General features: G+C 31.5%; 1 protein-coding gene across 3 annotated transcripts in view; it reads left to right on the top strand.

Moving 5' to 3' along the window:
* NCAM2 (neural cell adhesion molecule 2) overlaps positions 1-18833 on the top strand; it is a 561362-nt gene that overhangs the window by 497644 nt on the left and 44885 nt on the right. Inside the window, exon 16 of one of the 3 annotated variants that reach the window (XM_037982819.2) lies at positions 4308-10849. The exons of the other annotated variants lie outside the window; for them this stretch is intronic. Coding sequence (XP_037838747.1) covers positions 4308-4414 — 107 coding nt within the window. The 3' untranslated portion in view covers positions 4415-10849. Of the gene's footprint in view, positions 1-4307; positions 10850-18833 lie in introns of those variants that run through there. 3 annotated transcript variants of the gene reach the window in all.

The following is an 18833-nucleotide window of genomic DNA, read 5'->3' as shown; positions in this document are numbered from 1 at the left end:
TAACTTGTCAAAATAACTGTTTCCTCATCTCTAAAATGAGTTTCTTCTGGTTCTGCAATGTTAAGATGTATTTATTTATTATTTTAAGAATTGTTTATTGGAGTACTTCTTTGTGACAAACGCTTGAATGAGTACAAAGGATTTAAGGATTTATCTGTGAAAAATACAGAACTGACCCCTGTCCCCCGTCCCCCAAAATCTCCACAATCTATTAGGGAAAGACAATATTCAACATGAGTTAGAATAACAAATAACTGCAACTAAGAGAGATTTTTCTTAGAAAGTGAGTTTCCAAAGGAAACGTGCAGGAATGAACTTTCCAGGGAAAATGTGTTACATGGAAGGTATCTCTGAGACAAGAAAGAGCATGATCTGATCTAGGAGCTGGAAAAGGCATGTCTGGAAGAGAACCTGAAAGTGTGTGACTGAAGATAAGGTCAGAGAGGGAATGCAAACCAGATAATTCAAGGGCTTCTAAAAACATAATTGTGAAACATCTTCCAAAAGAAGTAAATAATTGTAAGCAGAAAAGTTGTGTGAAAAGATAGGTATTATAAACAGATTATTATTTCTCATATGGGTAAGAGCAACGGATGGATGAACAGCGGTAGAAAAAAAAAGAGAACGAAAAAATTCCCGACACATTGTAAGTGTAGACTAATCCTCCCTTTGCAATCGATTGGCTTCAGTCAGTAATGACTTTTAGGTTCCTTGCTTGGGCACCTAGAGCATTGCTGATATCATTTCTCAAGGTGAAGAATTTTGTAGGAGAAGCAAGATTTGAAGAATGAGGGTCAAACATCAGATCCATTTGGTATTTGTTGAATCTGAAATATCAAATTGTTGGTTAGATATGTAGGTATGGAAATGAGAAGGTAACCATGGCTTGGAAACATACCCCATGATGCTGTCAGTGTTAACAGGTGAATGGTATTTGAGTGAGGATAAACCCATCTAAGCAGTGCCTAAAATCTCTGAAGAGGGGTTGATGTCTGTAGTACTCATTTATGTTTGCTACTAACTTGAAGGGTGACTGGCACAGCACTGATTTCCAAAGAATATTTCTTGAATTACTGAAGAGTAGAAAGAAGTTAAGAACTGAGTCCCAAGGAACTATAATATTATACTGGAAGAAGAAACCAGACCACTCCACCCCCCATCATGAGACTAACACTTTACAGACTTACTGGCAAAACACGAGTGTAGTATCTTGGAAGTTAAAAAAGGGTCATATTTCAAAAAGAATACATGTAAAGTGTCCAATGCTGTGAAAGGTGAATGGCACTGAACCAGAACAGATGTGAAGTATCCCTATCACGTGCTGCTTTGCTGACGTCATTGGGAGAGAAATTAGCTACAAGTGGGCAGAGGATTGTATGTGAGGTTAGGGAGTTTAGACTCCATATTTATTTAATGCTTTCAGGAAGTTTTTCTAAGAAGGTGAGCAGAGGTGGGGAAAGGCCAGTGTTAGGAGGTCTTTTATGATGAAAAATGCTAGATGAAACAAATCAAGTAGTCATGGAGAAATCACACGTACAGGCACACAGACAAAGTCATCTGAGAAGGTAGGAGATGGTATTCACCCCTTGAAACTATGCAGCTGATACAAAGCCAACACAACTTATCAAAACGGGGAAAATGAAGTATTTATTTTATTTGTAAAAATGTCACAGATTCGGCAGGGCGCGATGGCTCACTCCTATAATCCCAGCACTTTGGAAAGCCCAGGCGCGTGGATCACAAGGTCAGGAGTTTGAGACCAGCCTGGACAACATAGTGAAACCCTGTCTCTAGTAAAAATACAAAAATTAACTGGGCATGGTGACACACGCCTGTAATCCCAGCTACTCAGGAGGCTGAGACAGGAGAATTGCTTGCACCTGGGAGGTGGAGGTTGTAATGAGCCAAGATCACGCCATTGCACTCCAGCCCGGGTGACAGAGCAAGACTCTATCTTGAAAAAAAAAAAAAAAAGTTATAAAATCATGTCTAATTTACTGTTACTGACTCCAGCTTGCTAAGGCCTCATGGAAAGTCGTATCAGAAACAAACCATAAATTAAGAATTGTTTGATCTAGATCTAGGTTTTGTGAGGCAACTTTAAAGGCTGTGATGATGGGGAATTGGGAACCTTTCAAATCTTATGGCGTTAGCATTATATATTTGCAAAATATGAAAAAAAGATCATATAATTTTATATGATTTTATTTTTCATTTTAAAATAAAATATAAATTCAGACATATTAGAAATAAGTTATCTGTAATAAACTAGCACATCTTAAGTCTTTTCATTTAAGTTAGAGAAGAAAGGTTAGTGTGGTTTTAATTTATTTTTGTATTTCATGCATTGTAGACTGTCAAAATAAGTTTTCTGGAATTTCGAATTTAAAAACCCATTACTTATGTGCATTAGGTATATTAAACTTTTTGTAAACAATAGGCTAAATCTAGAGAACATTTATTTGTTGGACTAAAGCACTATTTTTTCTTTTTTTTCCCACCTACTCCCTTTACTTTCATATAAAATATTACATTGATAATAATAATTTTTCTTGTAAGTATGCTAGTGGAGACTACATTTCTTATTAGTTTATAATTGCTTTTTTAAAATGTTGTAATTATTAATATTTTTCATTTTTTAGTTCTTCTTAAAGATGTGCTTATTTTGAAAATGTATTTTGATTTATATGAAAACAGAGTTTCCATAATCAATCATGTTCCTTTTTGGAATATTCATGCAGCATAACTCCATCTTATTTTATAAGGAACAAGAATATTGGGAAACTATAGCAGATTAATTGTTATAAAATGACTACCATATGGATTTCAAGGCTGATAGCATGGCATTTATTGATTTGTTGTATAATTTTAATGACTAAAAATACTACTAAACTGCAGAACTGGATATAATCTAATGTTTAAAAAAAATCCTTGGAAATAAATAAACTTATTTTGAAAAACATTTTCACCATTTTTTTTTGGCCTGCCACATGTTTAATAACATTTGTATTTAACCAAAAAAGACCTTAGTATCTTTCAGTAATTACTTCCTCTTTTTCCTGAAGACATGTCTAATTTCAATATTGGCTATCAATATAATTTGATGACAATAATTCTATTCAACATTTTTTATATCCAATGATAAAATAATTCTACCATCTGGGAACATGTAATGCATATATTATACATACAAATTAGTTGTTTAGATTTAACAAGCTAAAAAAATATATAAATCACCACAAAAAGTATTGCTAAAATATTTCAGTTACTTTGTACTTTCATGGGCTTTTAATTTGTACTTCCAATACAGTAAAATTATTGTGATGACCTCCACTCTAGTTTCAAGCAATAAATCTTTCATCACTAGATAATTCAACATGAACAGAAAACAACATTCAAGCACATGGTGAATATGAAAATATTATATTAGGGTTACATTTATGGTTGTTTTAGAACATAAGTTTCAAAATTCTAAAACAATGGTGAAATAGAAGTTCAATTACCTGGAGAAACTTCATCTTAACTCTCTGGAATCTGGAATTTTCAGTCTAACCTAAATATTCATATTATACCTGCAACAGTATTTCTGTAGTTTAGCATGTAATGAAAAAGGTAGGTCTAAAAATTATTTTTATAATCTTTGGTTCCTAAAATTGTTTTACAAGAGGTGCAGTGACATTTGTCTGGAGTTTGCCTATGGCCAATAGGTTAATACTTCTAGCTTCTATGCTTATTGCAAATTTTCATTATGTGAATATGCAATTTTCACTTATATTTGTTAGTAGTTTGTTTATTATTAAAATATAACTGCTTTTATTAAATACATTCTAAGAAATCATGGTAGAAAAATTTACCATCAACCATTGTAGGATATATTGAGCTCATATTAAAAGTAGCTCTGTGAATTCACCAGTAGCACAGAAAAATGACTGGTGACTTTTTTCTTGTTATTTATATTTTCAACTTATAAATGAAAGATATTTACATGTAAAGGATCAATGACAGAATTAATGTCTGAGTAATCAGAATAAACGTCAATATTGACCTTTGTCTGTTTTTAGTATGTGACAATATATAGAAATGTTTTATACACGATTTTAGCCATTCTTGGCTTGTATTAAAGTATTTTTGTAGGTTTGCATTAATTGTTAATAAGTTTGTGTAAATCTTGCATTAATTATTTTCTCTTTTTTTCTTTCCTGCTGTCACGTTTTTTCTCTTTTTATTTTCTCGTTTGTAACTCTAATTTTTATTTTCTTAATTATTTCATTCTTATTCTATTTTCAAAAACAATTTTCATCATACAGATAAATGCTGTGAAGCGAATAAAGGCGAAAATGGAAGCCAGTCATGGCAGCTGAATGCTGCTGGGTTTTCTTTCATTATAGCCATAAGTTTGTCTTGTGTGTTTTAATGTCATTGTTATATCATATGATATATCCTCTTATGCCCTGAAAATTTTTTAAAAAAGTAATAACAAGGCTAATCTAAAATTATAATAAAATATTTTCTAAGGTCAATTAATTAAGCATGTATCTTCACCCATGAATGATTAAGCTTTTTCCCCTTCCCCCTATTGTCAACCTTTTAAATGGATAATTTGTCAGAAAATCAATGAAGAAGATTCAATCGGGATTGTTACTTTCAACTACCAGTTCACTGCATAACATACTTTATTCTAAAGTTTCCATTAATTCCTAAAGTTGACCTTGTTAAATATCATGTCACTTGTACTTGAAACTTAAACCTTTGCTACATCTAATCTTTCATTATTATTTTGCAAATAATTAAATATCCATGGCCATACTTTGTGAAAATCATAATTTTATTATGTAGAATTGTGGATCACTTTTATTGCTTTTTTACTGTTACTTTTAAGTGTAAGTTTCCAACTTTATGAACATTTCTAATATTTCAATGTGTTTACCATTTATATAAAACATAGGCATTATATTTTATTAGATGTGTATCCCAATTGTATTGTTTATTTCCCCTTTGTTGAACTAAAATGTCTTAAGGAATAAACGTGAAAGTTTCCTATTTTAAATTTGAATACCAATTAATATTTTTACATTAAGTGAAAATATCTCTGCAATTTTCCCAGAATGAAGATTAAATTAAATTTGAATATGTCTAAAAAGTTACACCCAATTCACTGGATTTAGATTATGTTTTGAGCTGACCTCAAGTCCTATTGTACTAACATAAGTAGTTATTTATTACATTTTTCTGGACATCAGAGAGTCAGAATTTTTGCAAGCATTAAAGAGAGAGAAGAAAATATTGTAGACACTCCTTTCAAGAAGTTGAAATCAAGATGGGAAGAAATTGAGATTGGAAGTAGATTCCAGATTTCAAAGGAATTTCGTTTTGAGGGAGTAGCATGAAGAATGATTTTTGTTTTTTTGCAAATTTTCATTTGTGAATATGCAATTTTCACTTAAGTTATCTTTACTTAAGTATTTTCAAAACAAGTAAAGAGTGTTTGTGTTTTTCACTTGCACCCACATCTCAACAAGTGACTTTTACTACTTATTGTGGACAATAGGAAACAACCAGATTTACATATATGCATAAAAGTGACTATAACATACTCGGTAAATCATATGATTGGATTCTGGACTTTGTGATTCATTCATCAAGAGCAATTATTTTGTTGAGCAGAAATATTTTTCCTGTCTCTTTTTAAAGAGATAGCTACAGAATCTTTTCATATGAGGGCTAGGCCTCCCTTTCATAGTAGATTGTCTTTTAACTTATCTTTTCCAAACTCTTAGCTGTCAACTGCTATCCTTTCTTGTAATCTAGTGATAGACCTGTAGACTGCAGAAGCAACGCATCAGCCGATAAAACACACTTCTGGTCAGCCGGGCATGGTGGCTCACGCCTGTAATCCCAGCACTTTGGGAGGCTCAGGCGGGCAGATCACGAGGTCAGGAGATCGAGACCATCCTGGCTAACACGGTGAAACCCCGTCTCTACTAAAAATACAAAAAATTAGCTAGGCGTGGTGGTGGGCGCCTGTAGTCCCAGCTACTCCGGCTACTCCGGAGGCTGAACCAGGAGAATGGCCTGAACCTGGGAGGCGGAGCTTGAAGTGAGCCGAGATCGCACCGCTGCACTCCAGCCTGGGCGACAGAGCGAGACTCTGTCTCAAAAAAAAAAAATAAATAAATAAAACACTTCTGCTTCCCTCCTTTCTCCCTTTCTAAGATAAAACAATATCTCAATTCACACATTATGGAAATATAATCCATTTCTAGAGAAAGTTTTGTTTTTAAATCACCATAGCCAATATCCCATTTATTAAATAAGTATCATCGCATATTAAATTTCTTGATATTTGAGACTGAAGAATTTATGTTGATTACTAATTTGTAGAAAGCGCTGGGAAAAGATTTCTAGTAACACCTCCAGAAATTTTTTCACATTCATTATAACCTTACTTGATCTTTCCAATAAATTAGAGACATTTCTGTGAGAATTCATGTAGAAATTATATTGACTTAGGAATGACAAAATTTTTTTGGAGCTCATGGAATACTTATTTAGCAAGTTAGTGCGAATTTATTTATCTTGAAGTTTTACATGTCATAACTCAAGGTCACTAACTAATATAAAGAACATTCAAAGTGAGGTATACACAGCAATAAGATATATCAATTTGCCATTTTGAAAAGATCCTAAGATTAAAATTATATTATGTTAGCAGAGTTATATACATTTAAAGAGTTGTTCATTAGATTTTAAACATCTAAGTGTGGATCCAGTTTTTAGTCCTTAACTTTTTAAGCAGTCTGTCATTTGGCCAAATGTTTATTCTTAGGTGAACACCTCTTTCACTACTCTGAGATATGCATAAATTCTTTTAAAAATATTCTCAGAGATGCTAATAGGCTTTCTGCTTTGCCTTATTTCTGTAAGAAATTAAAAAGTACAAAAGTAAACAATAAAGCTATTGCATTCCAATCAATAAAACCTTAGACATTTTACATCCTAGCATTTTTTAAAAGTCTTAATAATATGTGTTGCTGAGTTATCTTTTTTATTATCTGAACATTACTGTTGCTATAGGCAACCATAAAAATCAGACAGTTTACTTTTTTATTTTAAAAATGAGTTTGTTACTTTTTTGGCCTTACTAGTATTGCATCTGTCTACACATCTAAGTAAATGTGATTACTGGTAAGCAAGACATAAAAATTTAAACTTGTTTTAAGTATCTTCTAGCATCATCCAATGCTTTTTTTTCATACAATGGAGTTTTACATAAAATTCTGTCTCTGAAGATGTATACATTTGAACTTCTGTGTTAAGGTGAGTGTAAGATTAGTCATTATATATAATCAGAAATATATGTCTATGTCCAGTGGTGTGTGTATTGTATTGTTCACTGTAAAAATATTTCAAGAGATTGTTTTGACCATATTGTACCAGTTATGAAGCTAGATTGATTTACCTATGCATGATTGCCATTATCTGCATGTAGAATATCAGGATTTTTAAAATACAGATCTGGATATCTCCTCCTTTCTCCTTCCAATCTCTTCTAGTCGATCTTCTTTCCTCCATTTTACAATCAATGTTACTGGCCTCCCTACCCCAATCAAAACTATAATTACTCATCAGTTCACAATAAGACCCACAGGTACCATGTTTCAGATATGCTAACAGTATGCCTAGGAGGTAGCAGTAAATTATTTCCTATAAAATGTATCATTACATGGAAAAACCTTAGATAAGTTGCCATTTTTGTTCATTTCCTTCCTAATACTATAGGTCATTAGGACAGACGAAGTTTAATTTTATAAACTCTATACTCATACTATTTCCAGAAGCATTTTGCAAATGCACATATGTGTCTTCATTACTGGTATACATGAACAAGATTGAAATTAAAATATGTAAACATTTTAAATATGCATATATATAGAAGGGATTAGATTGATGTTTAATATATATGCAATTTTCCCTAATATATAGCAAATACATATAAAGACAAATAATTTTATTGCAAAAAATTTGACTTTTTAAATATTCAAGTTATTTTTAAATTAATAAAATTACAAGTATGCATCATAGTGCACGTTACACACAATAATATGCAATTTGGGTCAATTGGGAAACAATTATAATTTAATTGTAACATTTTCTGTATAGGAATACTCATTCAATATGTTTGATTTAAATTAAGGCTAAAACACAAAAAATTCCGAAGTAGTTTCAACCATGTACAATTAAATTTATGCTTAGTCATTTATATTAAATGAAATATACAACAGAGAATTAAACCATGAACTTCTGAATCTGGAGGTATTCTTAGATGCATAAAAATAATTTTAAATATTAATATGGTATATTTACACCGATAATGGATAAATAAAACCTTAAAATTACAAATTATTTTAATAATCCAAGGTGGATATGGATATCAATACAATAATACGATATATTTGGGTGTAACTTTCAAGAATAATAGCCAGTATTATGCATGATAACCTTTAAGTTTGTAGCAATTAAGAAATATCCCTAGTCATGTAAAATTTTCTTTAAAGGTTTAAATTTGATATTAATATAATATAAGCAACATTAAGAGCTTGAAATGATCAATTCTGGTATTATTTACACTAAATATTATCACGTATATTTTTGTTTGGCCCTTTTGTATTATGATTTCACTCACTGAATAAAGATAAAGTATAATATTGATCACACCTAAATGTGTAAACTTTATGTGTTTATCATGATTAATCTACGTAAGAGATAATGTCACATCCTTTAAATGATCTTTTAGTAAGTCCAATTTAATTACGTTTTCTTTTTTTATTTTAATTTTTATTTATTTATTTATGTATTTATTTTCTTGAGACAAGACTCTTGCTCTGTCTCCCAAACTGGAGTGCAGTGGCCTGATCTCAGCTCACTGGCACCTCCGCCTCCTGTGTACAAGGAATACTCATGCCTCGGCCTGCCTAGTAGCTGGGATTACAGGCTTTACAGGCACGCAGCCACCATGCCTGGCTAATTTTTGTAGTTTTAGTAGAGACCGGGTTTCACCATGTTGCCCAGGCTGATCTCGATCTCCTGAACTCAATTGATCCTCCTGCTTCAACGTCCCAACGTGCTGGGATTACAGGCCTGAGCCACTGTGGCCGGCCTCAAGTTTTCACTTTTTTAAAATTTATTTTCTTTTATCCTTTCTTACTTTCTTATAATTCTTTCTTTTTAATTTTCTCCCTCTTTCTCTATTTCTGTCTCTTCCTCCTTTCTCTTTCTTTCCATTTCTCTCTTTGTTCTCTCTCTCTCCCTCTCTCTCTCTCTCTGTCTCTTCTATGCTTCCTTTCTAAATTTTTGGCCATGAATAAATGGAATATATTTCTTCTATTATGTTTCTGTTCAATGTTTGTAAATTTTAAAATCCTAACATTGTGGTATAGAAATATGTCATAAAAGCTTCAGCAAATCTAATATATTGGAGAGATAGCTGAAATCTGCATATTTCAAATGACTGAATATACAAATATTCTACAAATTGTCTTTAAAATTATTATAATTTAAGTTGAAATTGGTGACAAGGCATTTCCAAATTAATCTCATAAACAGTATTGTTTAATCATTAATATTTGATAGTTAAACATAATATTCAGAATATATTTCCACAGTAAATTTTGGTACTTAACCAAAGAAAAAAATTGACGCTTATTAACTCATTCTCTGACCAATTACCATATAAATCGGAGTATTATTCTAAAGTTAATATGCTTTATCTTTTAAATATAAAGTTGTAGTATTCCTTCTATGTGTTATATTTACATAATCCCAATTTTTATCTAAGGAAAACATTCCCTAAGTTTAAATCTAGTTTTATTATTTTTCAAAATTAGACAAAGATGAGAGTTTAATATCCATGCTTTGTTTTCCAAAAGCCTTTAGTTTTGTTGTCTAAAATTAAGGACTCAACAAAGATCTCCTGTAATAATTCAACATATTCCTTGGTTATTAACTAATTTCCAAGGCTAAACTGTCAGTAAATGTTGCACATAGCCTGGAATAGTCTATAACATCTGTATTAGCTAATATTCTGTAAAACCAAAAAAAAAAAAAAAATCCAAGAAATATAAAAAATAAATATGTTTAAGAATTCTATTAGTATATCTGAGATGGTCTTCACTGCATTTCATCTCCTTTGTTGGTAGACTATTATTTTATCTACTTTTAAAGGATACTTTCATCCAAGTAGAATAAAACTTCATTTTAAGTGTGAACTAATCTAATATTGATTGTAGTAAATTTCGATGTATTGAAAGTTCTGAAACTATGTATGCTTAAGTTAAATTCAGTTATTCTTTTTCATTTCATTTTAGTTAGTAAAAATATGTTACACACTAAAAAGAATGCATAATAATGAGACATAAAACTTCCTTTTTAGAAAATATATTTTTATTTTTATTCTGTATATGTACTGAATAGGGGCCATGACATAAATCTAGCTAGTCTTATTTTTTCCTAAAAAGTAAGCAATTAAAACTACCTTTTTAAATAGTGTACACAATTCATGTACCTCCTTCAAGAATATTTTTCTCTCACATTTTCATTGATGTTATGTGTAACGCTTCTGTTTTAAAGTATTTCTGATCATTTTAATTGCATTCGTTTTCATCGTAGCTTATTTTCTTGAAAAAAAGTATGTTATAAGTGTATTGTCCTCCGTATCATCTTATTTAAAACCCTCAACATAATATCCAGCACTTTGTGTAATCCTATGCATGTGTTTCATAGTATATTAAATGTCATTTTATTTTCTGTACCTCTGTGTCTCCATTGTTGTAATAAAGAAAACTGAGGAAAAGCTTTGTTATACGTGTTTTCTTTATTACTGGTATAACCTTTTCTGTCCTTGTGGAGTGTTGTCATATCTAACTTGATCAAATTTAACATAAACATTTATTTACTTAGGAACAGGTAATAAACATACTCATTAAGTTATTCAATTTTTGGATAACCCATACATCAGCAGATTCATCACAATTGTATATTATAAAAATAATTTGGTGACAATATCAAACATTGTTACTTCCATTGTAAACTTGTTCTAGTGTCTTCATAAAAACATTGATCTCTGGTGGGAGGCCAAAATAATATATTTCAATAAAGCACATGAACATAATTAATAATTTTAGTAATGTAAAGATTATTAACTAGTCTCCACTGCTAGCAAAAGTCCATAAAGGAAATATAAACATGTAAAGTGATTTTTCTCCAATTCCTTTGGTTCATCCACTGCAGTTCTTTCTTTTGTTTTGGACACCAAATGAATAAAGTTGCAGAAAATGATTAACATTCTGTGCTTATCCACTGCAAAGGTATGAAACAAAAATAGTAAGAGTTGAAATTTTGGAATAATACTATAAGTAATATAAAATTATTTAATTAGCTTTTATAGTGTAAAAATAACTTTTGGCATAGATATAAACAGAAAAGTCATATTTTTCTCTTAGAGCAAAATGTTTCATTGCCTGATAAATATGAAATAATGTCAAAATTCAAAAGAGAAAATTATCATTTCAGGATTTGGGTTGTTTTGGAGCATATTTAATTTCTCTTATTCCATGGCAGTCCAGTCCAAAATGTATATTTTAATATAAACATTATTACACACCTTTTGAGACATGCTTGTGTATATTTCAAAATGGAAATTTTAATACAACATTTATGTTTTATATATTGTAATATTTATACTTCTTTTAAATGATATAATAGTTATAGTAGTTTGAAACATACACCAGAACAGTTGTTTCTTTTTATTATTTTCATTTTTATTTTTCCTGAAGCCCCTTGACAATAGGATGATATCAAATGGAGGGTATCTGGGAATTCTTAGGAATTGTTATGGTTACTGTTAGAGTAAATATATATTACTTTATTAATTTTTTATTGTCCTACTATTCTGGGCCATTGTGAAGAAACTAAAGAGATTTGAGAAAATCTGAAGCTATTGTAACCGAACTCTATTATTTTATTATATCAACAAACTGAGGATCAGAAAAAGCAAATAGTCATCGATACAGTCAAGCAACTTCGATTCTCAGTTTTCCTCCTATCTTTGTTGTATTACAGTAAATCAAAGTTGGTATCAGTAAATTTCCGGCCTATAAGTTATACTGTCCTATGTCTTAGACCTAGTTCCTTTGCTATTTTCTTGATTGGCCTGTGGAGAGCAACAACAACAAAAAATCCCTGTGTGTTAGAGGAAAGGCTATGTGTACAGCAACCACAGTTTCTTCCATTAATCTCAGTATTTCTATTAGTCAGTTTTTATCTTTCTCACTCAAACTTTTATGTATAGCTGCTTCCCCATGACCAAGGTAAAAAGCACACATTAAGTTTATGGTTTTTGTGAATATCAAATTAAATTTTAATCACTTTCTTGTTTTTTACACATATTTTGAAAGCACCTTACTAAATTATTTATTTACATTGTTGGTAGAGATAGGTGATTTTTAATATAAGATGATATTTTTATTTACTGTCCACTAAAAGTAAGATATTTTCATCTCAATATGCATCCTTTTTATTTTAAGAATTCAAAATAAATAATTTCAACACATAATTTGCATAGCAGCTATGTGTGTTTGTTTCTCTACTGATTTCTTATTTAATATTACAAAGAGAAACAAAATGTTAAAAACAAGTATTCAAGATAGAGGACTTTATTTTTTCTGTTTAAATGTGGTTCAATAAAAAGTAAATTATCTTCAAATTGGCATTTCTATTTTAAATAATCCATGAACAACACACCTAAATTTTGCTATTGTTTCTAGAATATAATTTCACAATAGCTGAATGGGATATACCTGTCACACGTAATGTGAAATGCAAACTACCCATGGCTCTTGAAAAACATCCTGTTTCTTAGTGCATGTTGGTAGAAAACATTAAAATTTGTATGGAATTTTTATATAGTAGCCTGTGACTCATGGTTCTGTCAAATGACTCAGTCGTGAAAGAAAGTTTAAGTGAACAGGGAAAAATATTTATCGAAAATAGGATGTGGTATAATTCACTGCTGAGTTCTATTACATAAAAACAGGAAGCTAAAAACATTTAAAGTACTTATATGAGTTACTTCTCACTTAATATGTGGAGTTTTTTTAGTTGTTAAAGGACAGAAAAGTAAAAGTTGTTTTTATAGGAAATCCTCAATCAATCTAGGCATAGTAGCCATTTCCATGCAGGTAATAGAGATATCACCATTGCATGTTTTCCCTTTTCAATACACTTTAGTTTTTTGAACACTTTTAGATTTACACTAAGATTGAATGGAAACTAAGGAGGGCTCGCATATACTATCTACCCCAGTCAGGCACAACCTTCCTGATTATCAATATCTCACACCCAAGTGGTACCTTTGTTACAGTTGATGAACCCACAGTGGCACATTGTAATCAACCAAAGTTTACAGTTTACATTAGGGTGCATACTTGGTGGTGTACATTTTATGGATTTGGATAAATTAATAATGACCTGTATCACCATTTTGGTACCATACAGAATAAATTCACTGTCCTAAAAATCCTCTGTGTTGCAGCTATTCCTCCTTCCTTTCTCCACTAGTTCCTGGCAGTCACTGATCTTTTTACTATTTCCTAGGTTTGCCTTTTCCAGAATGTCACTTGGTCGCAATTTTCTATTATGTAATCTTTGCAAATCGACTTCTTTCAATTAGTAATGTGCATTTAAGGTTTCTACATGTCTTTTCATAGTTTGATAGCTGATAGCATAAAATGTCTTAATTTAGATGTATTATATAATAGTAGACATTTATAGGGAACCCTACATGTTTAAAATATGTAGTTTTAATAATGTAGAATTGATGTTTTTTGTATAGCTCTAAGCAGAAATTGAAATATCTAAGATAGAATACAGTGAGTATCTCAAACTGAAAACTGTAAACATCTTAATATATTACCATAGATTCCACGAAAAATAATAATACATATCTTCTACGTATTTGCTCACATTATTCATTTATTCTATTTCATGTTTAGAAAACGTAGAAGTTTTATAAATAGGAATTTTATATTGGTGAAAATTAAACAGTTTGGACTTTCAAAAACAAATTATAAAATATGAACTGGAGTATAATCATGTAGAGATATGTTTCAATTTTGTAGTATAGTCTAAGAAAATAATTTTCTGTTTGTACGATGAAAATATATTTCTCATTTTCTATATATGGAGCAGCCTTTCAATGTTGACAGAAAAATAAAATTGGTCAGGTAGGGGATTAAACAAAGAACTAAATATAAAATTATTCAGTGCTTTTATACTAGCTAATAGATGTTTGGGTCATATTCATGCAAATCTTTGAAGCGGCCTTTTCTACTAATCAATAAAAACACTCGTCATTTTATAGCAAACAAACTGCATCCATCAAAGTCAACCAGACATATAACAAATTTAAACAGTATATGGAAAAGTTTAGAGTTAGTGAGATATAGTAAACATCAAAGGGAGCAATTCAAATGGATAGCTAAAGAACACAAAAGGTGTTTTATATGCTCTTTTATGTCATGTTTGGTGAGCTTTGTGCCAAAATGATCTCAGTTCCAACATGCATAATAATTTGAAATGTCAGTGTAGTTAATAGATATTTTGTCATGCAAGGACTTTAGATATTTTATAATTCGTCATGGTTTACAGTTGTACCAGATTTATTAAAAGGATATTTTTAAATATTTATTTCTAAAATTTTTAGTACTTTGTAATTTTTATCACAAAAGAGCTGTTATGTACGAATTTGTTTTTAGCCAATATTTTTTTCAAAATAAGCACAGCTCATTTTCATTCTTATGTTAAAATCTGTTAAAGGATAACAAGAATTTGACAAGTTATCATCAACATTTCTATACAAGCATAATAACTTTATATTTTAGTGGCTCACTTGTTACGTAAGATTGTTTTAAAAAGATAGCTAAAACTGTAAGAGGGATTGTGTAGATATTTTAAAAAGCAGGGTGACCATGGTGGACTACTTAAAATACCATTCCAAATAAATATATATAGAATAGTTATACATAAATATAAACATATATATTATATAATTTCATAGTATTTTTATCTTATTTAGTTTCCTTTTTTTCTTTTTTTTTTTGAGACGGAGTCTCTCTCTGTCGCCCAGGCTGGAGTGCAGTGGCGCGATCCAGGCTCACTGCAAGCTCCGCCTCCCGGGTTCCCGCCATTCTCCTGCCTCAGCCTCCCGAGTAGCTGGGACCACAGGCGCCGCCGCCTCGCCCGGCTAGTTTTTTGTATTTTTTAGTAGAGACGGGGTTTCACCGTGTTAGCCAGAATGGTCTCGATCTCCGGACCTCGTGATCCGCCCGCCTAGGCCTCCTAAAGTGCTGGGATTACAGGCGTGAGCCACCGCGCCCGGCCTTTTAGTTTTTATTTTTAAATTATACCGATAGACCTTAATTATGTAATGTTAATTCCATAACTAATCACATATAAGAGACTGAGTCTATTTAATTCCTCACCTCTTCAATCCAAACATTATCCAAGGAGTTCTTATTCTTATATGGTGTGTGGAAATGGGCGTGGAATAGGAGAGAAGGAGAGAAGGAAGACTGGACAAACGTTTAACAGTCATTACCATAGCCCAGGCCTCATCTGGCTCTTTCCAAACGATTGCGGCAGATTCTGCTTCCCTCCAAAAACTCCCTACCATCTGTTGGAAAATGATCACAATTTCTAGTTTGTTTTTGGTGCTGTTTGTCAATTTTGATTTGATTGATCTATTTATTTGTTACTGAATTCACTTGCAAGCTCCATCCTCTTTAACAACATCCTTCACCACTAAAATCCCAGCGCCCACCAATCACCTCTAATATCCATATATGTTTTCTAATCTCAGAATCACACACAGTTTCATACATCTTTTTTTATTCAAGCCATGTTCAGATTAAAATGGACTCCTTACATCAAATGGGAAGCTGATTCTTATTCTTGAAAACCATCTCAAACATTATTTTCTTTATTATGTTCCCTTGACCATTGACCACTAATTTATATGCTTCTCCCTCCAATCTGCTAACCTCACATTATTTTTTTTTTTGCCAAGAGGTAAACAATAAATTACACTGCAAATTAATTTCTAAATGATATATCTTACTCTTCCCAATACATTACTGAGTGTACATGTGTGTATATATATGTGAAATATATATATATGTAATATATATATGAAAACATGCTCTTCAACAAAGTACAGCGCAACGATGAACATATGAGTGCACGTGTCTTTTTGGTGGAATGATTTGTATCTTTCAGGTAGATACCTGGTAATTGGATTACTGGATCAAATGGTAGTTCTGTTTTAAGTTATTTGAGAAATCTCCAGACTGCTTTCCACAGTGGCTGGACTAAGTTGCATTCCCATCAACAGTGTAAAAGCATTTTCTTTTCTCTACAGCCTCACCAGCATCTGTTGTTTTTTGACTTTTAAAAATGATTATTCTCATTGGTGTGAGATATTATCTCAGTGTGGTTTTGATTTGCATTTTTCTGATGATTAATGATGCTGAGCATTTTTTCATATGTTTAATAGCCACTTGTATATCTTCTTTTTGAGAAGTGTCTGTCCATGTCCTTTGTGTATTCTTTAATGGGATTATTCATTTATTGCTAAATGATTTAAGTTCCCCATAGATTCTGGATATTGGACCTTTGTAGGATGCATTGTTTGTGAATATCTTCTCCCATTCTGTAGATTTTCTCTTTGCCCTGTTGACCATTTATTTTGCTATACAGAAGCTCTTTAGTTTAATTAGGTCCCACTTGTCTATTTTTGTTTTTGTTGTGATTCCGTTTGGAGATTTAGCCAAAAATTCCTTGCCAAGGCCAATGTCAAGAAGAATATTTCTTAGGTTGTCCTCTAGGATTTTTACATTCCGAGGCCTTATATATAAGTTTTTAATCCATTCTGAGTTAAGTTTTGTATATGGTGAAAGGTAGGGATCCAGATAAAATGTTCTGCGTTGGGCTGGCCAGTTATCCCAGCATCATATATTGAATAGAGAGTTATTTCCCCATCGTTTGCTTTTGTTGACCTTGTTGTAGGTGAGATGGTTGTAGGTGTGTGGCTTTATTTTGAGTTTTCTATTCTGTCCAAGAGCAAAAGCATGGAATCAAGCCAGGTGCCTATCAGTGGTAGATTGTATAAAGAAAATATGGCACATCTGCACCATCTAATACTACACAGCCATAAAAATAATGAAACCATGTCCTCTGCAGCAACATAGATAGAGCTGGAGGCCATAATCCTAAGCAAATTAACTCAGCAACAGAAAACAAAATATCACATGTTCTCACTTATAACTGGGAGTTAAGCATTGAGCACACATGGAAATAAATATGGGACAACAGACACTGTGGACTACTAGAGGATGGGGTGTGGGTTAAAAAACTACCCATCAATCAGGCTGTATGCTCACTATCAGGGTGATATGACTTCCAAACCTCAGCATCATGCATATTCACATGTAAGAAATCTGCACATATACCCTCTGCATCAAAAATAAAAGTTGAAATTCTAAAAGGTATACAGTTTTACAATTATAAATGCCATTCATATAATCTACTTGTTCACAGTTCCCCCGTTATTAACCAAATATTCTCAATCAGCAACTTTTTCTTGCCCTGAATCATATATTAAGAAAAAATCAAATAAAACAATATATCAGTGCTACCTTTTCACTGTTCCGAATCCCTGATTAACTTCCTAGGATTTTGAGGTGATTTGAAGGAAAATTTCAGATTGCCATTGAGTTTATTTACAAAACAATTATTTATATGTGTAACAGAACATTTTGACAAAACATTCAAAATTATTAGAAAATGGAGACTCAGTATTGAAGAATAAGTGTTGGAAAATACATACATCTACCCCCTAAAGAATGAGCACTCTGTGAAAAGAAATGTGGTAGTAAGTAATAAGATGTCTATATCAAGACTGTTCAGCAAAGTACACATAAAATGGTACATTAAAAAGACCTTATCGAAAGGTACCAAAAATAGCCTGAGGATGTAAAACATATATAAATAAACATTAGCCTTTTCTTATATATTTAAGTAATGTTGAAAATTGTTGATGAATTTTACTCAGGATTTTTAAAATCTAAAGTTTTCAAATTCCTCAAATAATATGTGGATGCTTTAAATGGTATTGTAAGGGACCAAAAAAGCTGGAAAATTATGTAAAATGATTTTACACAATCTACATCAGCGTATTAATCTCCAACATAAACTTTTATAATTTATTTCTAGATATATGAAGGGTTCCAGTGAACTCATTATATACCTATGTGAAAATAGAGTAAATAACGTTTGCGTGGTTCTAAAAACTAAAAATCCCTCCAACTGGCTACACAACATCCATAAGCTGGTGTAATTTCATAAAATTAAGTGCTGTATTCCTGACTATAATTCAATTTTGATTTTAAATGTTTTTAAGTATTATTATTTTTAATATTCCAAGACTCCTTTTATAGAATTTAGTCTCTCAAAAAGATACTCTTTGCAGTTTTCCCTTCACGGATAACAATGCTCTTTTCACAGCCATCACAGCCATTACTAGCATTACATACTTTTTCTTTTCAAATTATTCTTTGAAAATTACAGGAGATGACATGTTGTACCCATACAGTTCTCATTCAATTATTTCTGTAAGCAGTTTCATATCTGATGACTGTGAACTTGAGTGAACTTTAAAAAGTTGCTAATAAGTGCATTTTGTCAAGGAGTTGAAAGATGTAATGCCTTTTTATAATCTCATG

Source organism: Chlorocebus sabaeus, chromosome 2, assembly GCF_047675955.1.
Source record: "Chlorocebus sabaeus isolate Y175 chromosome 2, mChlSab1.0.hap1, whole genome shotgun sequence".
Lineage (NCBI taxonomy): Eukaryota > Metazoa > Chordata > Mammalia > Primates > Cercopithecidae > Chlorocebus > Chlorocebus sabaeus.
The sequence above is the reverse complement of the archived record's forward strand: the minus strand, read 5'-3'. Positions and strand labels throughout refer to the sequence as shown.